Here is a 22,548-nt window from a genome sequence, read left to right as displayed (position 1 = left end):
CCAACAGAGCCCCAGGTGCCACCCTCTGCCCTTGCACCCCTTGGTCCCACTCCCAGTTCCTCTCTGACTGTCCCAAGAAAACTAGCACAGGGAGAAGAACTGGAGATGCAAGACAAGACAAACTTCCCCATCTGTTTTCCAAGTCCCTTCCTATGGTGCTTTGCTGATGGAGAAAGCAGCAATACACCCTCCATGCACACAACCATCCCTGTAACAGGAGGTACCTGCTCCTCCTCTGCCAAGAGAAAGATACTTCTTCCCTTTTCATCCTTAATTGCTACTCCAAAGTAAATAGAGAACAAATAAGAATAAACTCCTGTTTCCCAGGTTACGGGGATCTAAGCTGGTTTGGTTGATCCTTCTCCAGATCAAACCCAGTACATGAATCCTCCACCACATGATAACCTTTGCTTTTCTTTGGAAGCCAACTCTCCTCCTCAACTGTGCTGCAGCAAACTCTTCCAAACCCTGCAGCATCACTCCTGACTCCCCTCCTGTGCCCACCCATGGGGGAAGTGGGATGTGACAGGGGCTGAGAAGGAAACACAAATGGTTTGTGCTGGCCATGGTTCTGCCCAAGACCAGTCTGATCCTGCAGGGACATCGTGGCCAGGGACTGTGGCTGGTCACTGACGACCCTTCCTCATGAGGCTGTGGAATAGTTGTCCCTTGGGGCTTTTTAAAAGCACAGTGTCTAAGACAACTGCCCCACGAGCATCCACCACCTGCTCGTGGGCTCTGCTCAGCCTGGGGAGGGGGACAGGGCTGACCCCTGGTTGGGGCAGCTTGGGCTCACCCTGTTCCTTTCTGTATTTACTCAACCTCTGGCAATTCCTGGCTCTAATGATCAACCACACGCCGTTGTTGATTGACTACATATTTGTTTCTGCTGAATCACTCAACAGCACAAAGTTTGCTGTTCCTTCCCCACCCTGGAAATGCTTCTCACGCAAGAACAACCTCTCCCCACTCAGGAGCAGCAGGGGCTTCAAGTGCCTGCTTCCAGAGCAGGAACAACACTTCCAAGAAATGAGCCAACACGCTGCCACACTCTAAGGAGGTGAACTGCAGGTTTTCATCCTGTTTCCAGTGTAATATCCATAGTTTAATCCCCACTGTTACTGGAGTTACATTCACCATGGATGACTTGCCTGGTAACCCACAGCACTGCCATAGCAAACCTCAGGGACACAGAGTGGTGTGTCCGTGGTCAACAGGCCCCCACAACAAAATGGCCCAACACAACCCAAAAATGGGATGGTGAAATGTATTAGCAATGAACTTTCACCTTCCCTCACAAGGCTGGATGTGATGAGATGCTTCCAGCACCTTGAATGTGCCCTGAGTACCCAGCAGGCTCTACCCATGCCAGAGGGATGCACATGGGACCAGGTCTCATCTCCTGGTCAGCAGGACAGGTAGGCACGTCCTGAAGTCCTCCCCTCCCAGCAGGACCTAAGCATGGGCTTAACTTTATAGAATCACAGAATGGTTTGGGTTGGAAGGGACCTTAAAGATCATCTTGTTCCAACCCACATATGTGTTTAAGGCTTCAGTGAATGGACATGTCTGTTCCATGTGCACCCAAGCCCAGAGAAGGCTCAGGCACCTGCAAGACACCTTCTATTCTGGTCCTCCACGTGTGGGTTTATATCTCCAAAACAGGAAACCTTTGATTCCTTTTTCTCCCCTAACTGTTAATCTATTTAGCTACAGGAAATACTCTGCATGAGGGAAGGAGACACCTGAGCTACACACAATACTTGGAAACTTCACCGTGTCCAGAAACACCAACTGGAGTGAAGGATGGTGAGGCAAAGCTTTTCAGCCTCCCTGGTGGCAGAGCTGTGGCTAAGCCAGGCTCTGGTGACTCACAGCAGCACTGGCACACAAGTGCATCCCACTCCCTGTACCTGCACCGAGAGCATCCAGTGCTGCTCCTTGGCAGCAGCCAGGCTGACCCTTCCCATGGACACTTCTGATGCCCCAGAGCAGCAGATTCACAGACAGCTCCTAGAATTTGTGCTTGGGCATAGCCTGACTCCCCTAAAAATCTCACCACTCTCCCACCCCAGCAAACCAACACTTACCTGATTGGCAGATAGAAACTCCTGGGCGTTGTCATTCATTCCCATGTACATGTTCTCTCCATCAAACTAGAGAGGCAAAAGAAAGTTGAGAGTCAGTGAAATGCCATCTGCACACCACAGTCACGTGCATCCCAAATGCCTTCCTGGCTCTTCATATCAAGAGCCAAAATTCCCAGAGGAAAATCCTGAGCTGCTCCTTTAAAACTCTGGAGCATGTATGAGCACACTTACATCCTGGTTATTGCAGTGGGACGTGGTAACACAGCACAGTTATGGCATTTTTTTAGTGAAATAAGGAATGAATCACTCAAGTTCAAACAAATAAGCCAAATGTGTGCAAACCCACAGATGTGCCCTGCAGCAAAGATCACCCAAAAAAAGCTCTTGCTAAAATTCCTACTAGACCATTAATCAGCTGTAAAAAGCCAGCTTCCATTAATGGAAATTTCCAAGACAGGCAGGTCCCATCCAGTGCTCTCCCAGACCTCTGGGTACCCCTTAACACCAAAGCAAAGCTCCTGCAGCAACGCGGAATCGCTCTGGAGTGTACAGGGGGGTCTGTGTGCAAAGCCTGATCTCCCACCCTGATTGTGATGCTGTTTGCACACTCTGGCTGCCAGAGCACATTCCCCCCACCTCCTGTTTCCCTGCCTGCTCTGCCAGGACTGTGCCTCCACGGCCGGGCAGGAGGCCGAGCAGCCCGAGCGCTGCGCATCCGCCCCTGTCCCCAAAACTCTGGAAAACACCCGGCTGCTAATCCACTTACTGGGCTACAAAACCCCTGTGGAGAACGACAACTCTCCTCATTAATTAGCTACAACGGGAGCTTTTCACTTGCTCCGATTCCAAAGGAAGGAAAAAAAGCCCTCCAGGATTGTCTCCGGCTCAAAGTATGGCTGGGGCCAGTCCTCAAGGCTGAGTTCACAAATTAATTATGGCAATAAAACGGGCTGTGCCATAAAACACTCCCAAGACGAGGATGGAGGTACCAGCTGTGAGTGACACCTTGTACTTAACAAGGGGAAGAACCTGCCCTCTTGCCCTTATGAGCAGGATGATGAATTGAAGGTTGTTCACCCCTGCGTGTCCTCTCACTCTCTGATATGAAGCTGATACCAGTTATGCCTTAACAGAAATTGGCTGTATTAAGAGCAATAAAAGCGAAATCTAAATAAAACCAGGTGAAGATTTTCGGCCTAGACAATTAATTACACTTCTATTTCTCAGAGTGCTACAGGATTAGCTATTAAAGTCAGCAGAGTTAGTAAAGCCAAGTGGGGGTAACACTGCTCTGCTCGGCCTCAGACACCCTCTAATTGCCAAACTATCCTTTGGGATAGCAGAGCAAACCAATTAAAAGCTGCAAAATTGGAGCAGGTATTGTGACACTCATTAACTAATGCCAGCAGCAGCTGCAGCGGGGTGGAAGGGGATCCCTGTGCAAATGCTGGATTCTGTTAAATCTGTCAGGAGCTGTGGGATGCAGCGACCACCAGCAGCACTATGGGCTCACTGGGACAAGCAGCTCTCCCAGAAGGCAGCCAGGTGCCACCCACTCTAAACTGAACGTCCCTCCACCTGTTAAATGACCACTGGCACAGCCAGCTCCTGCCAGCACAGTTCCAGCTGGAGCTGCTGTGCTTCCAGGCACGGAGGCTCAACCAGCTCTACAGCCTACAACCAGCTCTGTACCCCCTGACAACCCCTCTGTACCCCCTGACAACCCCACCAACCCCAGCAGACACGGCTGAACGGGAAGAAGAGGTGGCACAGGTCAGTGGAGAGAGAATCACAGAACCATTTAGGTTGGGAAAGCCCTCTAAGACCACCAAAAGTCCAACCATTAACCCAGCACTAAGCCATGTCCCCAGGTGCCACATCTACACAGCTTTTAAACCCCTCCAGGGATGGGGACTCCATCACTGCCCTGAGCAGCCTCACCACCCTTCCAGTGAAGAAACTTTGCCTAATGCCCAACCCAAACCTCCTCTGGTACAACTTGGATCACTCTCCTCTTTTCCTGTCACTTGTTTCTTGGGAGAAGAGACCGTCCCCCACCTGGCTACAACCTATTTCTCCAGAAAACAGAAGTCACCTGGAAAGTTACATTCAGCAAACAAAAAATTTCGTTCACAGGGGAGGTCCAGGGCAGGACAAACACCCTCTTTCTCCATATCTTTCTGTTTGTCAGAAGGTATTTTTTTTTTATGGCTTTCTACTATTCCCCTACCTCCACTCCACACTTCCTTCTGCCCTTGCTGCCTTCATAACAATTGTAATGAATCCTGCCTTCAGAATTACTGTTCCTCTGATTGCCAGGCTGAGCAGCGAGCCTGAAAATCAAGACTCAAAATGCAATGGAAACTTTGGAACTTCCCCACTGCTGATTGGATTTTTTTTCCCTCTCCTCCAGGCTATGAGGGTGCAAACAAATTTATTAGAAATTCTCCCATCAGGATATTTTTTCAATTAGATGTTTGCCTGTTATACACCAGCCAGGTAGAGAAGATAAGTAATGTGCTCTCCCTCTTCTCATTATTGTTTTGCTACAGAATGCACTTCAAAACAATCAGCCCCACCATTACAGGTAGATTTACAGTAGAAACAGACATTTTAATATTCCTCTTTGGTTATAAACACTTCCTTTCTCCTTTGCTTTCAGACCTGGTGCAGACATTCATCACCCTCTGTACCCCAAAACTGATCCAACCTGCACTGGACAAGGTGCACACGTGAGGTGGCAGGTATCACTTTCAAGTCCTAATTTGAAAGGAAAATACTCTTGTGCAGTTGTCTTAATCATCCTTTTGCTCTGTTGTAATTACTCAATTTTATTATTCTTTGGCTAATAGGAGCAGCCTATTAAACAAATCAGTGGCTGTGGCTGATTCTCACCCTCTCCTGCATGAAATGAGCACGAATTTGAGGAGGGAAGGAAAAAGGGAAGGGAAAAGGGGAAAGGGGGAAAGAGGAAAGGGGGAGGGGAAGAGAAAAGGAAGGGGAAGAGGAAATGAAGGGGAAATGGGGAATGGGGAAGGGGAAAGAGGAAAAGGGAAAGGGGAAAAGGAAGAGGAAGGGAAGGGGAAAAGGGAAACAGGAAGGGAGAAAGGGAAACAGGAAGGGCAAAGGGAAGGGGAAGAAGGGAAGGAGAAGGGCAAGAGGGGAAGGGGAAAGGGAAAAGGGAAGGGGAAGGGATTCCCCTCTTCCAGAGGAGCTGCAGCTGGCATTGCAGAGCTCAGTTCCTACAGGGAGCTCAATTCAGACGTTGTTGTACAAAGCACTTTTTTAATTTTGATTGCTTTTCTAGACTCACTTTGGTTTGTTATTTTTGCCCTACAACATTATTTTCAAACCTGTAAATGTGCCCAGAGGTCACATGGGTCCCATGTTTAGCAAGATGAAAATGAGTAAGGAAAATAAATGCAGGCAGCAAGTTGGGACAGACCCCAAAGCAGCTGTGGGATCTCTGGCTCTGAGCAAACACGGAGAACAAATGTTTGCTAACTGGGAAGGACCCAGTGGAAAGAAATACAACCTCCTGCCAAGATTCCAAGAAGGTGTTACTTTTTCATGGATGGCACTGCCAGCTTGTACAATTTATTATGAATCTCATCACATCCTTTTATTTCCTGAGAGCCACGAGCTGAGAAGAAAACCTCAACTCTGTAAGAAATATGTTGGCAGGACTCATGCCAGAATGGCTTCTATACCTGCAAGATCTCAGAAACCTTCCAAACTTTTTATATAATATAATTTTAATTTATATGCAGTGGGTTTGGGGTTTTGTGGTTTTTTCTTTGGTTGTTTCTCTTTTTTTTTTTTTTTTTTTTTGAGGGGTCTTACCTAAATTTTGACATTGATTGTTGGCAATACTAAAAGCAGAGCAGCTTAGTCCACTGAGAATCTGGAGCTGGAAAAAGGGGCCTGTTAATACAAATCCAGTAGTAACTAAAAGTCATCATCTTCAAGGAGATACTAAATGACCAGTTAAGAACAAACTGGATGCTTCCAATGATTCCTACTGCTCAGAGCTATAAGCACTTGCCTCCCAGTTTTATCTCCTTGTGCCAGAATACAGAAGGTTTCATGAAAAGAGAAAAATCATCTTGGGTACCTTCCTTGGAGGAGTCTGGGGCTGCTACCTGGGAATCTCAGCTCCTAAGAGGAGATGGGAAAACGCTTCAGGAGATGCCTGGGAGGAGTCTCAGGTGGATTCCAGAGCAGAAATTTGCCTCCAAAAGACAAAAAACATCTTGGCCCAGGACATGGGAGATGGGCAGCAGGTTCCCTCTCATGACAACCTCATTTCCAAACTGGGTGCACTGGGAATACCACCTTTCACCAGAGATGCTTGGAATGTAGGAGCTGGTTTTTGTGTCCAGTGAGCTACACCTCAACCACCACTACCAACAAGGCACAGAGGGACCCACAATAATGCCATGCAAGAAATGCCTTCAGGTTTTTAGTGAGAAAAGAGTTAGGATACAAGAAAACTTGTATAACACAGCCAACGCCATATTTAATACTTCTCATTTTAAAATAATAATAATACAATAATTGCAGCCCATGTGTTGCTGGGCTTCATTCAGCTGTCTCTGATGGCACCCTGCCCAGCACTGGGAAACATAACTCTTCTTTAGAAAGTGTTACAGAAGTAGTTTTGCCCACAGTTCATTTTTATCAGCATTATTTGAGTGGCAGAACCACATTCTGGGGCAGTCTGGCCACGGTACTTCCAGCCCTGCACAAAAGGCTCAGCCCCATGGGTGTGCTGGGCACCCAGCTCCAAACCCAGGGATCCTGGCTCTGGCAAGGATCCTCTTTACCAGTGCAATCTCTGCCTAATCCCTGGGATGTGGAGTGCTCCCTCCAGCCCTGCCCCTGGCAGCGCTGCCGCCGGGATTCCCTGCAGGAGTAATTCAGCCTCACGCCTCTTCAGGGAATACATGGCTGGGGTTGGCTTAATCTCTTTAACCGCAGTTTCCCCATTAAGGTCTTTACACAACCTCTGGCCCGAAGTGATCTACTTAGCATTATTTATTTGTCTGCTGAAACGCTGGGATGGCCCCTCGGTTGATCCTGTCAAGAAGGGTCAGGAGTTCAGCAGGAGATTTACGGCTCCCCCCAGGACCTCCCTGCGAGGGGAGCTCGGCATCTCCACCCCGGCCCTACACCGGGATTTGCTCCGGGACAAATGGCATTAGCAGGGAGCACGACCCCACAGCAGGTGTCAGTGGCAGAACACGAGCTGTGGCATCCACCAGAGCCCACCGGGGTTTAAGGGGCCGAGTTTTCTGCCAGCAGCCAATATTCTCATGTATTATTCCGGGGTAAATTCAGATGGATGTAGTCGAAGCCTTAAGGTTTAAAACCTTACAGTAAAAAGCGGTTTGTTTGGCTGATTTGTTTATTTTAAAAACAATTTACAAGTAGGGTAAAAGCCTAATAGCAGTTGTTTCTCAAATGCACCAGGAGCAGGAAACCTGCAGAGCTGGTGGTGCCAAGGGCTGCCCAAGGCATGGTAGAGGCTGAAAAGAAACTAAAACCAGGTGGGAAAGACAGGAATGATCAGATTGGACACTGGTGGAGTGATTATTCAGTAGTTGCCAAACTGGACCATCTCCTTTGGAAAGATCCATCTGAGCAGCTCTCACACTGGGATGGCCAGTAGGAAAACATATAAAATAAACCAAGAAAATATTAAGGAACCCACATGGCCAAGTGACTCTCACCCACCTGCTCTAAAGCAATGAGAGGGAACTTCAGGCCCCTCATGACAAGGACATTGAGGGGCTGGAGTGTGTCCAGGGAAGGGGATGGAGCTGGGGAAGGGGCTGGAGCAGCAGGAGGGGCTGAGGGAGCTGGGGGGGCTCAGCCTGAAGAAAAGGAGGCTCAGGGGGGACCTTCTGGCTCTGCAACCCCCTGACAGGAGGGGAGAGCTGGGGGGGTCAGGCTCTGCTTCCAGGGAACAAGGGACAGGAGGAGAGAAAACGGCCTCAAATTGCACCAGGGGAGGTTTAGACTGGATATGAGGGAAAACTTCTTCACTGACAGGGTGGTCAGGCATTGGAAGGAGCTGCCCAGGGCAGTGGTGGAGCCACCATCCCTGGAGGGATTCAAAAGCTGTGTAGATATGGCACTTGGGGACATGGTTTAGAGGTGGCCTTAGCACTGCTGGGGAATGGTGGGACTTGATGACCTTAGAGGCCTTTTCCAAACTTAATGATTCTAAATGCAGTGCACAACCTTCTGCCTCCACTCCCAACCAAACAGGAGCGGGAAGGGGAAGGTGCCAGACCAGCATGTCCAACTTCCTCTGTGTGAAACCAGCTGGAGCAGCAGCACACCACCGGGGCAGCACGGCGGGACCCGAGATGAGGGATGCTGTGCCTCACAGCCCACTTTGGTGTTTGCTGAAAGGTCAAAAGGCACCTAGAAAAGGTGAAGTGATCTCTCTGGTTGAACTTCCTCGAAAAACAGCTCTAAAACCCAAACCCCAGCTCGTCATGGGACCCAGGGGAAGGTTCTCTTGCTCACAGGCAGTGAAAAGATACCCAACTTTTTGGGTTTTAGCAAGTGGAGGATCATGGTCCACAATGTGTCTGCACTAAAATCTCTCCAGTTCATAATATAACTGATCTAGAAGGGTTCAGTTTATTAATGAGACAAAAATTATTCAGGGTAGCCAAACTAAAAGCAACTTTGAACAGCTCTGCATTAGGACTCTTGCAGCACTAAGTGGCACTGAGGAAATGGAAGATTAAATTCAATGTCAATAAATGCAAAGTAATGCACTGGAGAAAAGCAATCCCAACAATACAGACACGGCAATGGGCCTTAAAATAGCTGTTACTGTCCAGAAGAAAAACTGTTTTGGAGAGTTCAGTTCCAGCTTTTGCTCAGTCATCATCAGCTGCCAAAACTGCCATTCAAGTTCTAGAAGCAATTAGGAAAAGAGCAAAGAATAAAAGATCAAGCACTATTTTACCACCTGCACAACTAGAAGGAGGAGAGAGGGGAATTACAGGGGGAATCCAGGGTGTGGAATGGTGTACATGGACATGGAAAAAGGGGTAATAGAGGGACAGAAGAGTGATAGAGGGACTCAGTAAAGATGTACATGAAGTCATGAGATGAGAACAGGGAACAGCTCTTCTCTGGTTCTCACAGCCTAAAACCAAGGAGGTAGAAATCATGAGCAAGTGGAATTAAACACCTTACAGAAAAGTTCTTTATACTGGGCCCAACAAGAAAACCTCTTGCTGCAGGATGCTGTGGCCTAGAAGAATAACAACTGGGCAAATGAGAAATGAATAGTACATTCAAACCCCTACCTGTGGGCTGCTGGAAGCTCTGTGGGCAGATACAACCTCACTGGACATCAGGAAAAACATTTCCCAGCACGTGGGTGGTCAAATATTAAACCACGAGGTTGTGGGATCTCATTCCCTGAAGATACTCAGGGTTTAGCTGGACCAGGTGCTGCACAACCCCATCTGGGTGGCCCAGCTTTGCTTGGGGGCTTGGGACACACAGATGTCCCTCATGACTGGCAATATTTGGGGTTTGGGTGTTTCTCTGATCCATGACCACGTGGTGCTCACCCAGGCAGCCACACAGACCCCACTCCAAGAGCATCTCCAGCATCCCCCTTCATTCTCCTGAGCTCGAGGCTGGACAGATCTCAAATGCCACCAGTATTCGAGTGACAGCACTCATTTGTCTAAGAGACTGGCTGGTTTTCTGTGAACACTGCACACAAAATTATTGTTATTACATTATTTGGGGGGGAATGAGGACTTAAAACTCATTTACCTGGATCTTTCAGAGCCTGCAAAGGAGTTCAAGCTCTTCACATACACACTCACAATAAATCCATCCACTGAAAGCTACGGGGAGCAGCAGAATTTAGTCTTAAGACTGACATGGAAATAGATTAATTTTTTTTCCCATTTCATATTCTAATTACAATTCTTCTCCCCCTACTATTTTCTGTTCTCATTACAGTCCTAAAATTGCTCTGCAAATTCTGTACCTTATTCTGCTCTTCCTACCATCTTTGTCATGGAAATGAGAAACAGAATGTATAAGCATGAAAATATTGCCGAGATCAAAATTCTGCTTAACCCTTTCCCGTCCAGCTCTGAAAAGAAGAGAAAGCAGCCCAGACCAGCTAATCCTCCATCCAGCCTCTTCTCCTTCACTCAGCTGCAGAGAGGAGAACTATGCCTGGAGAAAGGATGATTGATTTAAAGGCCAAAGTTGCTCACACTTACACCTCTGCTGTGCATGGAGGAGGGGTTGGGGTTTTCAGCTTAGCAAGTTGCAAGTTTTGCCCCTGAGGGCAGATCTTAATCTAATACCTTTTGACTGTGTTCAGATGATTGTGTTTAGCTTTTAGCCTGATGTAATGCTGCCGGGGAGAGGTGCTGCTGGTGCTTCAAGCAGCCACTGAGTGCTCAGGAGATCTCCATCCTCCTCTTCCACTGCAGCTGCAGCTCTGGCCAAACCAAACCCTTTCAGATTTCTCTCCAAGTCTGGGCATGGATAAGGAAAACAGACTGCTGGGAGGTGAGCAGCCCCCCCTGCTCTCACCCAGGACCTCCCCAGCCCTTCTCTGACCAGCTCAATGCTGTTTATTTTGCAGCGGTGTTGCTGCAAGGCTCGGGCATGTACATCACTTCCTTTTTGAAACCCAACAACAAGCACATCCTGAGCTGTTTATCACAGGTGTTCGAGGAGTTTATCTGCAAAAAAATAAACACCAGGCCCTTGCTAAGCTGGTCCTTCACCCTTCAGCAGCTGAACAAGCGGGAGAGCTGAAGGCACCCAGTGCCCTGTTGGGGAGGGAGGTGGGTACAGGGATGCAGCACATTCCTGGCACTGGCCAACTGTGTCTGAAATAAATACAGTAAGTGCTAATGAGAATTAACTGCACTGCCTGCTCCACCAGCAGCACTTGTAACTCGCAGGAAACTGAGGCAGAAAACATACAGAGATCTAAGAGAAGCCACGGAGGGTCTGTGCTAGAACAGAGCCAGCGTCAAAGGCACCGAGGAACATTGTTTTCTGCAAGATAAAACCTCAGGGTTGAGATAAAAATAGAGCTTATACCTGTCTGCCTCAGAAACAGCTACAAGCAAGGCTCCGCTCTGGGAGTCTTTTATGGAGATGCTGATTTCGACAGCAGAGCAACAGCCCTGGCTACAACCAGAGGTACCACTGGAGAGGGACTACAGGCGGCCACTGGAACAGCCGAGGGCGCAGCTGGGAACAAACAAACCTGAAGCAGGGACGTTGTCCCACCTACAGTTCTGTCCCCTTTGCCTAAGGAGCGTGCAGGGATGCTCAGGTGCACACCCAGAGTGTCTTCCTGGAGGAAATAAAGGCAGTTCCTCAGGGAGCGAGGGCGGCAGCTGCCGGCACACGCCGGGTGACGCCGGGTCTGACGCGCAATGCTTTTGGAAATCTCTGTTTGTCTTTTCTCAGCTGCAAAGCAAATAAATAACCAAGCCCAGAAGGGCACGTTGCAGCGAGGAACGGAGCTGTCAGAGGAGCCAGGGGGAGAAGGCTCAGAGCTGTTCCCTTTCTGAGACCGTGCATTATGTTTCTGATCCCGACACCCTGCTGACAGCTGGACAGGTTAACAACCCGGCTCCCAGGTACCTCCTAACTCACTCCAATAATTCATAAAATCACACGTCGACGTTCACAGAGGGAAACAGTAACTTTAATTCACTCTACAGCCCCTCTCCTTTCAGCACAGCCAGCCTGAAGCACGGCCCAGGGCAGACACTATTCAGCTGCAGGCACAAGTACTTTGCTAATTACCTCCCCTCCTCTAAATTCCCTCATGAGACCCTACCTGGAGCACTGTGTCCAGCTGGGGGGTACAAAGCACAAGAAAGACATGGACCTGTTGGAACAAGTCCAGAGGAGGCCATGGAGATGCTCCAAGGGCTGGAGCCCCTCTGCTCTGGAGCCAGGCTGGGAGAGCTGCGGGGTTCACCTGGAGAAGAGAAGGCTCCAGGAAGATCTTAGAGCCCCTTCCAGTGCCTAAAGGGGGCTTATAAAAAAGATGAAGAATGACTTTTACACAGACAGAGAGGGACAGGACACAGGGCAATAGTTTTAAACTAAAAGAGGGTAGTTTTTGATTAGATATTAGGAAGAAACTCTTTACTCAGAGGGTGGGGAGGCCCTGGCACAGGTTGCCCAGAGAAGCTGTGGCTGCCCCATCCCTGAGGTGTCCAAGGCCAGGATGGACAGGGCTCTGAGCAACCTGGTCTCGAGGAAGGTGTCCCTGCCCATGGCAGGGGGTTTGGAGCTTTAAGATCCCTTCCAACCCAAACCTTTTTTCAAGCAAAAGTACGTCTCTGCCCCCCAGAATTCAAGATCTCATGTTATTTTTTTCTGTTGCAAAGCATAAGGGAGAAGAATAATCAATTTTCAAGACAACGGGGAGCATTACACAAAACCACCTGGCTGGGAGGGAAAAAAAATAAATCAGAGAGCTTTCATGCCAGTCATTTAGAAAATAGTTTCCAACACACAGATATTTGGCACCAGTAAAAACCTGCTTTCTGTGGTTCTGCACTCCACTTTGTATGCAAATGTCCCCTTGCAGCAGTGCATAGTATGACTTGCAAAAAAAAAAAAAAAAGGCTGACAAAGTAAAATCCATTTCACAGCCTCACCTTACATGCTTAGACATATTTAAGAGTCTAAAAAAGCAAAACTAACGAAAAGTGAGATCTCCTTTAAAGCCAAAAAAAAAATATCCAATCCCCAAACAAGGGCAACGGGAAGATAATTTCTGAAATTACGAGGTCAGGTTGGATGGGGCAACCTGATCCAGAGGAAAGAGTCTCTGCTCTTGGTGGGGATGCTCTGACTGGGTGGTTCCACGTCCCTGAGAAGGGCAAAATCCTGGGAAGCAGTGGCTGCAGCAGGTCAGGAGCAGGGTGGGGAAGGTGCAGATGGACAAGGTGCACAGGCACCCAGTGGCACTGCAGAGGCTGGAGCTGAAAGCCACAGGCTGGGAGGTGACAGGGAGACAGCCCAGAGCTCTGCAGGGGCTGCACACACCCCGGGCTGCAAACTCAGCAGCAGCGCCGTGACTTCACACGCCGGAGACTCGGGACATGCAAACCCAGGGTTTTACAGAAGCTGAAGCTCAGCAACGTTTCACACGGGCAGTAACATCACATGGGAAAGGTGCCTCCACAGGCAGCACCACCACATCCTTGTAGGGCCTGTTTCATGAAGTGCTGAGTTAGGTTTGTCACATGAAGCTGCTGGGCTGCATTTCCAGGGGGTTGTGAATCTCACACCATCACCCTGACCTTGATTCCCTTGGTCCACGTGTTGAACCCAATGCTGGTACCACTTCATTCCCAACCTCAACTACTGAGTATGAAAAAAAACCCCTAAATCCAAACAATCTCTCTCAAACACTTCTAATTTAAGCTCTTTTCTTTTTTTTCTGCTACCTCTCTCTGCTCATTTTATATCTTCCTGCCAGATTTTACTGCCATGTAACTTTTTCATTGGGGCAAAAGGTATTTTGCACTTTCTACAGTCAAGCTGGCCTCAGGTTTACTTGTTAAATATCCCCCTTAGTGCTGAAAATTCTCAACATCTTAAAAAAATGTTAAAAACTCATCAAAATTAATGAAACTAATCAGAAAGAAGCATCTCTGATTGTTATTATTATGCCCCTGCCTCACTGTAAATAATTGAATAACGATATTATTACTATTATTATTATTATTATTATTACTATTATTAACCCTAACAAGAAGTTTAAAGCATGCTGATGAGAAAGAGAAAAGAGCAGCTTTGCCTGACTAATTAACGACTTAAATAAAAATAAACAAAGGGAGTCTTCCTGATTTTAGCAAAGTCCTGCCTTTTTCCAAGCAGTTCAAAGCAAGACTGACAGCTTTATAGATAGGGAAATGGGCAGATAAGATAAACACACACAATACAAACTTGTCCAAAGCTTTTACAGTCTTTCTCTGCACCACTTCCAGCTCATTAAATTACAGTATTACTATAGATTTGCAGCAAAATTATCTTTTATCTCGTCTTCTTTTAAAGCTATTTGGCATTTGCTGGTATTTTCTATTATAAATCTAATTGCAGATTCCAAACAGACAAGGGCTCATTAAGCCTTAATTATGCACATGTTGTTTTCAACAAACATTTTCATTTGGACTGCTGTGAGCTGTAATTGTTCCGAAGGCACTGCAGCCTCCCATTACCCACTTCCCCGGGATGGCAAAAGCTACTTTCAAGTAGGTCACGGCTCAGCTGAACAAACCAGCCTGCAACCTGTGGAGTTGGGGTTGTGCTGCTCCGGTGGGAATGTCGGTGGGGCACCATCGCTGGACACCAGGGAGCAGGTGGGATGCCCCCTGTGATGGCACCAAGCCCTGTTTTTGGGGTTATCATAGATTGGTAGAATGGTTTGGGTTGGAAGGGACCTTTAAAGACCCTCTAGTTCACACATTCATAGAATGGTTTGGGTTGGAAGAACCTTTAAATATCCTCTAGTTCATACGTTCGTAGGATAGTTTGGGTTGGAAGAACCTTTAAAGACCCTCTAGTTCACACATTCATAGAATGGTTTGGGTTGGAAGGACCTTTAAAGACCCTCTAGTTCACACATTCATAGAATGGTTTGGGTTGGAAGAACCTTTAAAGACCCTCTAGTTCATCCATTCATAGGATGGTTTGGGTTGGAAGAACCTTTAAATGTCCTTTAGTTCATCCACTCATAGGATGGCTTGGGTTGGAAGGACCTTTAAAGACCCTCTAGTTCACACATTCATAGAATGGTTTGGGTTGGAAGAACCTTTAAAGACCCTCTAGTTCATCCATTCATAGAATGGTTTGGGTTAGAAGGGACCTCTAAAGATCATCTGTTTCCAACACCCCTGGCCTTGGGCAGGTGGAGGGGAGCAGTGGGGAGCCCTGGGCACGGGATGGGAAACAGGATGAATGCCCACTCTTCACAGGGAGTAAAGTGGGGGGGTGATGTGACAAAAGCATGCAGAGGTCCTGCTTGCCTTTGGTTGGGAAGCAGGACTTCTGCTTGGGAGCTGCTCCTGGGAACAGGCTGCCCAGGGCAGTGGTGGAGTCACCATCCCTGGAAGTGTTAAAAAAACAAGCAGATGTGGCACTTTGCAATGTGGCTCAGTGGGCACGGTGGCTTTTGACTGAAGGTTGCACTTGATGATCCTGGAGGTCTTTTCCAACCTTAATGATTCCATGATTTGGGCACCTCTGTGGATGCTGCCGGCTCAGCCCAGCATCTGGTTGGTTCTGCTGACACCTGGGCTCCAGTCCTGCCCCAGTCCCAGGCCCTCATCCAGCCACATCTCACAGCATCTCCACAAGCTTCCAGTCCACCCCAAACCAAGTGAGGGCAGTGGGGAGCCCTCTGTGCTTCTCACTGCAGCCACAGTGATGTTTGCCCTCTGAAATAAGTAACCCACACGAACAGCCAAGCTTTTATTAGAAGCTCAGGCTTCCTCCTCCAGTACAAAAGCTGCATTTTCTCAGACTGCAAGATTTTAGCAGAGCAGACATGAGCTGCAGGACAACATCAAGGTTCTGGGTCCTTCCAACCTCGGTCCTTCCAACTTCACCCATGCCCGTGGCTCCCAGGCTGTGGTGCCCAGGTCAGTGGCTCTGCCCCATCCCATCTCTTCAGTGATGAGAGTCACCACACGCAAACCTCACCAGCCTCCCCTGAACCTCTTCAAGGGGAGAAAAAGCTCCTAATAAATAAATTCCTAATTAAGGGTTAGGGCTCCAAGGGTGAATGCTCCAGGCTTGCAAACTCCAGGCTTCTGCTGGATCTAGGAGCTTTCAAGGTTTGAGCATCACTGGAAATAGCACAGTGCCAGTGTTGTAAATTCTACCCTAAACTCCTGCAGGCCAGGTATCCAACATACTATCTCTGGACAAGAGAGATGGCCAGAAGAGGCCTTGGTTCATTAAGAAAGCAGTATCCCCCTTGTTCATGTTTCTGTCTCTCTTCTCAGTGTAGGACATGACAAGTCATGTCCTGAAGACTAAGGTTGCACTGTTAGAAGGAAAATGTGTCCGAGGAAGCATGAAAACTTATGGCCTTGCCTTTGAAAAAGACAACTTTTCAAGCAATAGTTTGACCTAGAAAGGTTTTCTAGGTCATTTTGACTTGGCAGGTATACATCTGACCTACTAAATCTACCACAATAAAATTACAGAGTTCATTTCAGCCTGTCAGTGTCAGATCATTCATAAATTCAGATGCACTGTTTACCAAACTGCTATTCATGTATTCACAAGGAAGGTCTTGCCAGGCTCCTTCTGTGGGGAAGGATTTGCCCTGTTCAACATCAGCTCACGCTGACAAAGGGAAAATGTAAAAACTCCCCTGACAAGCTGAATTCCCATCCTCCTCCCCTCATCCTCAGATCACGCAGGATTTATGGCTGTGCTACCCCTTCCAGGGCTGTTGGAACTCCTCAGATACTGTATTTACCGTGGGGAGAGACCCCCACACCCTGGCTGTCGGGGTTATATGGGTGCAGGCACTAATCACCACGGCCACGCTAATGAAGCAAAGGGAAACATCAGCCCCTGTTGAGATCCTTGTGCCCCAGCACTGTGCATCCCTCCCGTGAGGCCACAGGCACAGCAGTGACACTGGAGCTGCCAGCAGAATGGCCCTGAGGAGTCCAACAGGGGCTTTCCAAGAGGAGAAGCTCCTGCTCAGCCTGCAGGACGCACAGAGGAGCTGTGCTCGGTGGTGGTGGTGGCTGCCAGTCACAATTCCCAACACCAAAGGGGTTTTTTCTTAAATCCACTCTGTTAAATCCACTCTAATATTTAGTAATTCTTGCATATAATCCGAGCAACGCCTGTTAAAGGAACGATTGTGAGGGGTATTATGGAAATCTGCTGTCCATGGTCGTGTGGGTTGTAGCTCCTGCATGGGCTTCATCCCCTCTCCAGGGGAGGAAACATCATCTGAAGAACCAAAGGGACTCCAGGGCCGGGCCCTTGCAATCACACTCCTCACCATGAGGCACTTTCCACCAGCACAGGAATGCTGGGTACAGATCCACTGGATCCAGCTGACATCCACACAAGCACAGTTTCAGCCCTGGGGTGGATCCTGGCCCCAAGCACACTTTCAGCCAACACCTTCAAGCAGGGGTGGTAAGGCCTGGTACCATAAAAAACCTGAGAATTGGGTACCCAGCCCCACTGCACACCTCCCAGACTGTCCACCCCACCTGCACCAGTGGGCTTGAGCAGCAGGCACTGTCCCATAACTGGTGTGTTCATGGACTGTCCCACTCCAGCCAAGCACTAAAACACTTCACCAGGCACTGCACAAAGTGACAAACCCTTCTGGGCAGAGTTCATGCTCTCATTTTTGAGACTCATTAACTGCTGGCTGTCAAACCCAGGATGGCCCAGGTGAGCAGGTATGCTGGCACAGGGTACCACCAGCAGCCTTTCCCTCTTTCTTGGCTGCAATTTCTTCCTGAACCAAAGGATCAAGAGTGGTTCATCCAGCTCCAGAAGGCCAGACCCACTGCCCAAAGAGCTCACGAAGGAGCAATTATCTGCACAGTGCTGCCATGAAGCCTGGCCTTGGGCAAGAAGATGCCCACAAGGGATGGGTACCACCCCACAGGATGGGTACCACCCCACAGCCAGGCTGCTCAAACCCCCTTGAGAGGGGTTACACGGTCCTTCTGCATCAGGGGAGGATGCACTGTTAAAACCCTCCAGGGTTTAATGAGATGACACTCAAGTTCAGCTTTGATATCTCATGACATCATTTTGAACCCCATGTTTCCAGAGACTGGGACTCTCTGCTCAGGTCCTCATGGTGCCCAAGTCAGACACCTAAAAAAAAAAATCACATTTACTAGCTAACAGGATTATTCTCCCATGCTTTCTCCAAAAGCATCTAGTGGAGGATAGTGATTTCTACCAACACTGCATCACAATCTGGGAAGTCACATCAAGATTTCAGACCCTCCAGTGAATATGTTTCATTTATATTTCAACCACATCTCTATAAAAGATACCTTTTTTTTTTTTTTCCCCACTTTCAAATTTTTCCTAACTGTTAAGAGAAAGAATTCTCCTTGGTCTGAACCCACAGAGGGAGCAGCAGGAATTATACCAGTGCTACATGGTACAACAGCCACAGACTCTGCTTCGGTTGAACTCCTCCACATCAATGAAGGTTCTCTTTATTCGAGTTGGTATTATAAAGATTTAAGTATCCTGGAGAGATGAAAACACTTAATTTGTTACTGCCTGGTCATAATCTCTTGTTTCCCTCGGTTGCCCTGCAACCTGTCCCTCTGTGATCCTCTAATGCTCCACGTGCAGCATCTTCTCCACCTGCTAATTATAGGCTCCATTGTGCCAGATAATTCAGCCCCAGCGAGGCTGCAGGGTGGTTACGTCTCACCAGAGCGTGTTTCGCTGTTGACTACAAAAACAGAGGAATTAATCACCTTCTCTAGTCAGTAAGTGGGACCAGACACTTGTGTGCTCATTGGAAAGGAAAACAAGTTTGGTTCCTTTAAACAAAACATAAATGAATCTCCCAGAGTGCAGGAAGCTCATAGCTTATATTTCTTGGAAAAATAAGTGTATTCATATATTAAGGCTAAAAATATATATATAAATCTTTTCAAGTCGTAGCGGAAACAACACACGACGTGGATGTGAGAGAGGCTGTGAGTGCTGCCACAGACAACCCCCCAGATCACATCTACCTTTGCTGCCTGCCATGGCTGTTGTTTCAGTCTGTGTGGAGACATTTACTGCAGGCAGCACAGAAATCATCATTTTGATACATCATTCCCATCCATCCATCCATCCATCTCTTAGGTCCCAGAGCAGCCTGGGATATGTTGTCCACGAATCCCTGCCTGCATCTGACAGTCCCCAGACCCAGCATGACACCTGAGTGTATTTAATTATTTTCCTCTGAACTCAGAAATGAGGCTCCCTGTGTCCCTCCTGGGGAGTTTCTGCTCTCTCACCATTGCTAAGCTGGAGTCTCATCAGCCAGCAAAGAGGGCAGCAACAATCACCCTCCTCTGCCCTTCTCTGAGGGTCCCAGCCAGGATTTCCAATGATTTTGGGGGATAAGGACAAGGGTAGAGGGTCTCTCAATTCAGATCACCCACCCCAAACATCCCATCATTTTATCAGCAGCTTAAACTCCTGCTTATGTCACATTTTTAGGCTTTGCCTCTCCAAGCACAAGAGTCCCAAAGGAACCTATAAAAGGGGACAGGCACGAAATCATCAGCAAAAGCAGCTGCTCTGCAGAAGAGCTCTGGGTTGGCAAATGCTACACTGTCCCTAAGAGAGACTTGGAAAGCAAACCTGCAAACTGGGACAACTTAAGCCTTATGACAGGGTGAGGGGACTGGTGACAACAAAACAGACCCAGAGGAGGTGTAGGAGATCCTGATGGTCCCCAACAACACCCTGAGCTCGCCCTCAGCCACTGAGGGTTATGGGAGAACCGGCTGCTCAGGTATGTTGATGCTTTCCAAGGTTTCTTCTCAGAGCCCTCTACAAAGAAAACGTAAAGCTTTGAACCCACCTCAACTCGAGTTTCAACCCATGTCAACAAAGGTGTGTTTTCGTCGCAACTTCCACTGCCGTGGATGCTCTCAACCGAAATTTCACTTGATTACAGCTGTTCTGTGAGGAACTAACTTAAGCCTAAATTATTATAGGGCTGATCTCAACTGCGTGAAGAGTTCCATGGTAAGCTGTGCTTTGGTTTAACCAAAATTGAGCTTTATATGTGGGTGACACTGCACACAGACCCGACACTGCTCAGGGCCATGACAAGACTATGCCCACGATTCGTTTTTCAAGACAGAAATAATGAACAACACACCAACAGAAGTATTTACCCAGGTCTCCTGTTGCTCAATATCTTTATTAATGATCTGAAAAGTAGGCTGCAGTGTGAAACAAAGTTTGCAGATGAAAAGAACATTATTTAGGTTAATTACAAATGACGAAGTCTTGGGAATTTCAGAGCCACCTAACCAAGCAGAAGGGAACATCAGAGCAAGAGAAACCCTGTGCTGACAAATCGAGAACAGTCCATGCAGGAAGGAGGGGTTTGAAATCCTTCTAGACTTTAGCAGGGGTTAAATTAACTGAGCATTAAGTATAAGAGCAACTATCATGTCAGCTGCCCCATGCAAACCTCCACTGAAAGCACAGCAACATCAAAATGATAGAGTGCAAAAATAACAGGTCAGAAAAGAACACAGAAAATCCTGTAATGCTGTTATCCAAACTGTCAGCACACACTTGCTTCAGGTGCTGAATTCAGCTCCACTCCCCCACCCCTTCTCAGCAGAGAGAGATGGGAAAACAAGAGAAAAAAGATGGGAAACCAAAGCCCTGGGGCAAGAGAGGACATTTGAAACACAGACGCATTTCATGGGAAAGGGCCTTGTTTTGTCAAAAAAGGAGGTGGCAGAGACCTGATGACAACATATAGAACCATTAATTTTGGCAAATCATTCAGTGCAATGCTGTCAGTCCCCAGCATAGTTCCTGTGCTCCCTGGGAAAGCACAGCAGCAGGAGCTGGTGGGACCTCCAGTGAGCCATGAAAAACTGCTCTAATCTCCCCAAAGATGGGCTCATTTAGAGGCTACTGATGCCCCCAAATGTAAAATGCAGATGATCACACTCATCTGTGGCACAGCAGTGAGACACTCCGTCCCCACATGCTCACTAGAAGGAGAACCCCTCTGCAAACAAACTCCTGTCCTGCCAGTCCAGACTCGGATCCCCAAATAACCAGTTTTGTAACACAGATGCAGCTCCCACCCGGGGCTGGGTCAGAGCCACGATGCACAGTGAAACAAATCAGGGCTTTGATCACTGAAAGCAGGATTTCACAGCACGCCAGGATAAAAAAATACTTATATATCTTGAAGCAGAAGACATAGGAAAATAAAAGGGGACAAATTCATGTCTGGCTTTAGATTTTTATCTATGAGAAGTTTCACTCCCCCCACCTAAACAACCAGAAAACCCCCACAATGTTTTCAAGACAGTTTCATTTCAGAGCACTAAAATCACATTCTGAGCCAGGAAGCGTGAGAAACTCTTAAGCACCATAAAACCATCCCTGCTTCGGGTTCTTCTGGGGGCTTGGTTTCCACAGCAGCTTCCTGAGCTTCAAGGAGACCAAGCTCTTTCTTGTCACCAAGTGATGGTGGCACCTCAACTGCCTCCCACAGGGGAGCAAAGCCTGGATAGGAGGGAGGGGAGAAAACCCAGGAGCACAGCAAGGAGACATGAAATCCCACTGTGAGGTCCAGTCTCCTGGTGCTCAGCACCATCTGCGTCCCCCGTCCCATGCGTGGTGACAGAAAACGGAGCAGCACACGGTTATATCACAGAGTCCCAGACTGGTGTGGGCTGGAAGGGACCTTAAATACCATCTCACTCCAACCCTCCTGCCAACACTCCCCTGCAAGGGACACCTTCCACTAGCCCAGGTTGCCCAAATGGTCCTTGGGGACCAGGGAGCTGCTGGGTCAAGGTAATTGTGGCTGGACCAACAATGCTCATGCAGGTTCACTCAACACGGCAGGGTGAGGAGCCAGGGCTGAGCCACAGCAAAGACACAGAATGCAAGACAAAAACCCAGGTCTTGGCCACTTGGCCAGGTTTTGTTCCTCTCCTCCCCATGAAGACAGGCTGAGGAAGTTGGGGTTGTTCACCTGGAGAAGAGAAGGCTCCAGGGAGACCTTACAGCCCCTTCCAGTGCCTAAAGGGGCTCCAGGAGAGCTGGAGAGGGACTCTGGACAAGAGCCTGGGGTGACAGGAATGGCTTCCCACTGCCAGAGGGATATTGGGAAGGAATTCTTCCCTGGGAGGGTGGGGAGGCCCTGGCACAGGTTGCCCAGAGAAGCTGTGGCTGCCTCATCCCTGGAAGTGTCCAGGGCCAGGTTGGACAGGGCTTGGAGCAACCTGGGCTAGTGGAAGGTGGCCCTGCCCATGGCAGGGGGTGGAACGAGATGAGCTTTGAAGTCCCTTCCAACCTAAACCATCCTAGAATTTCCCCAAACAGGACAGCTCTTCCAACATCACCCAAACACCTCGCACCAAACCGACCCATCTCAGGGGTTTCACACGCGTGACTCCAGCAAAAACAAGGGGCAGGAGGGAACAAGGGGAATGATAGATTTCCACAGAGCAGAGGCTGCTCACTGGCTGCTGGCTGCTGGTGGTTGCACACTGCAGGCAAACCCTTCCCTTGCATCCACTGCTGCAGCCAGAGCAGGCTCCTGCCAGCTCTGGGTCCAACTTTCCACTAAGCAGCAACCCGAGTATTTTTAACAGACTCTTCTGTTTGAAGATTAAATTTGCAAAACCAA

At 48.3% G+C, this 22,548-nt stretch overlaps 1 protein-coding gene across 3 annotated transcripts in view; it reads right to left on the bottom strand.

The window, feature by feature from the left end:
* The window catches only part of TOX2 (TOX high mobility group box family member 2), a 153,291-nt gene that overhangs the window by 90,634 nt on the left and 40,109 nt on the right, over positions 1 to 22,548 (bottom strand). For 2 of the 3 annotated variants that reach the window (XM_064674286.1, XM_064674288.1), the window contains exon 2: positions 2,091 to 2,156. The exons of the other annotated variant lie outside the window; for it this stretch is intronic. In XM_064674286.1, coding sequence (XP_064530356.1) covers positions 2,091 to 2,156 — 66 coding nt within the window. The remainder of the gene's footprint in view (positions 1 to 2,090; positions 2,157 to 22,548) is intronic. 3 annotated transcript variants of the gene reach the window in all.

This window comes from Pseudopipra pipra, chromosome 17, assembly GCF_036250125.1.
Source record: "Pseudopipra pipra isolate bDixPip1 chromosome 17, bDixPip1.hap1, whole genome shotgun sequence".
Lineage (NCBI taxonomy): Eukaryota > Metazoa > Chordata > Aves > Passeriformes > Pipridae > Pseudopipra > Pseudopipra pipra.
This window is presented reverse-complemented; position numbering and strand designations above follow the sequence as displayed.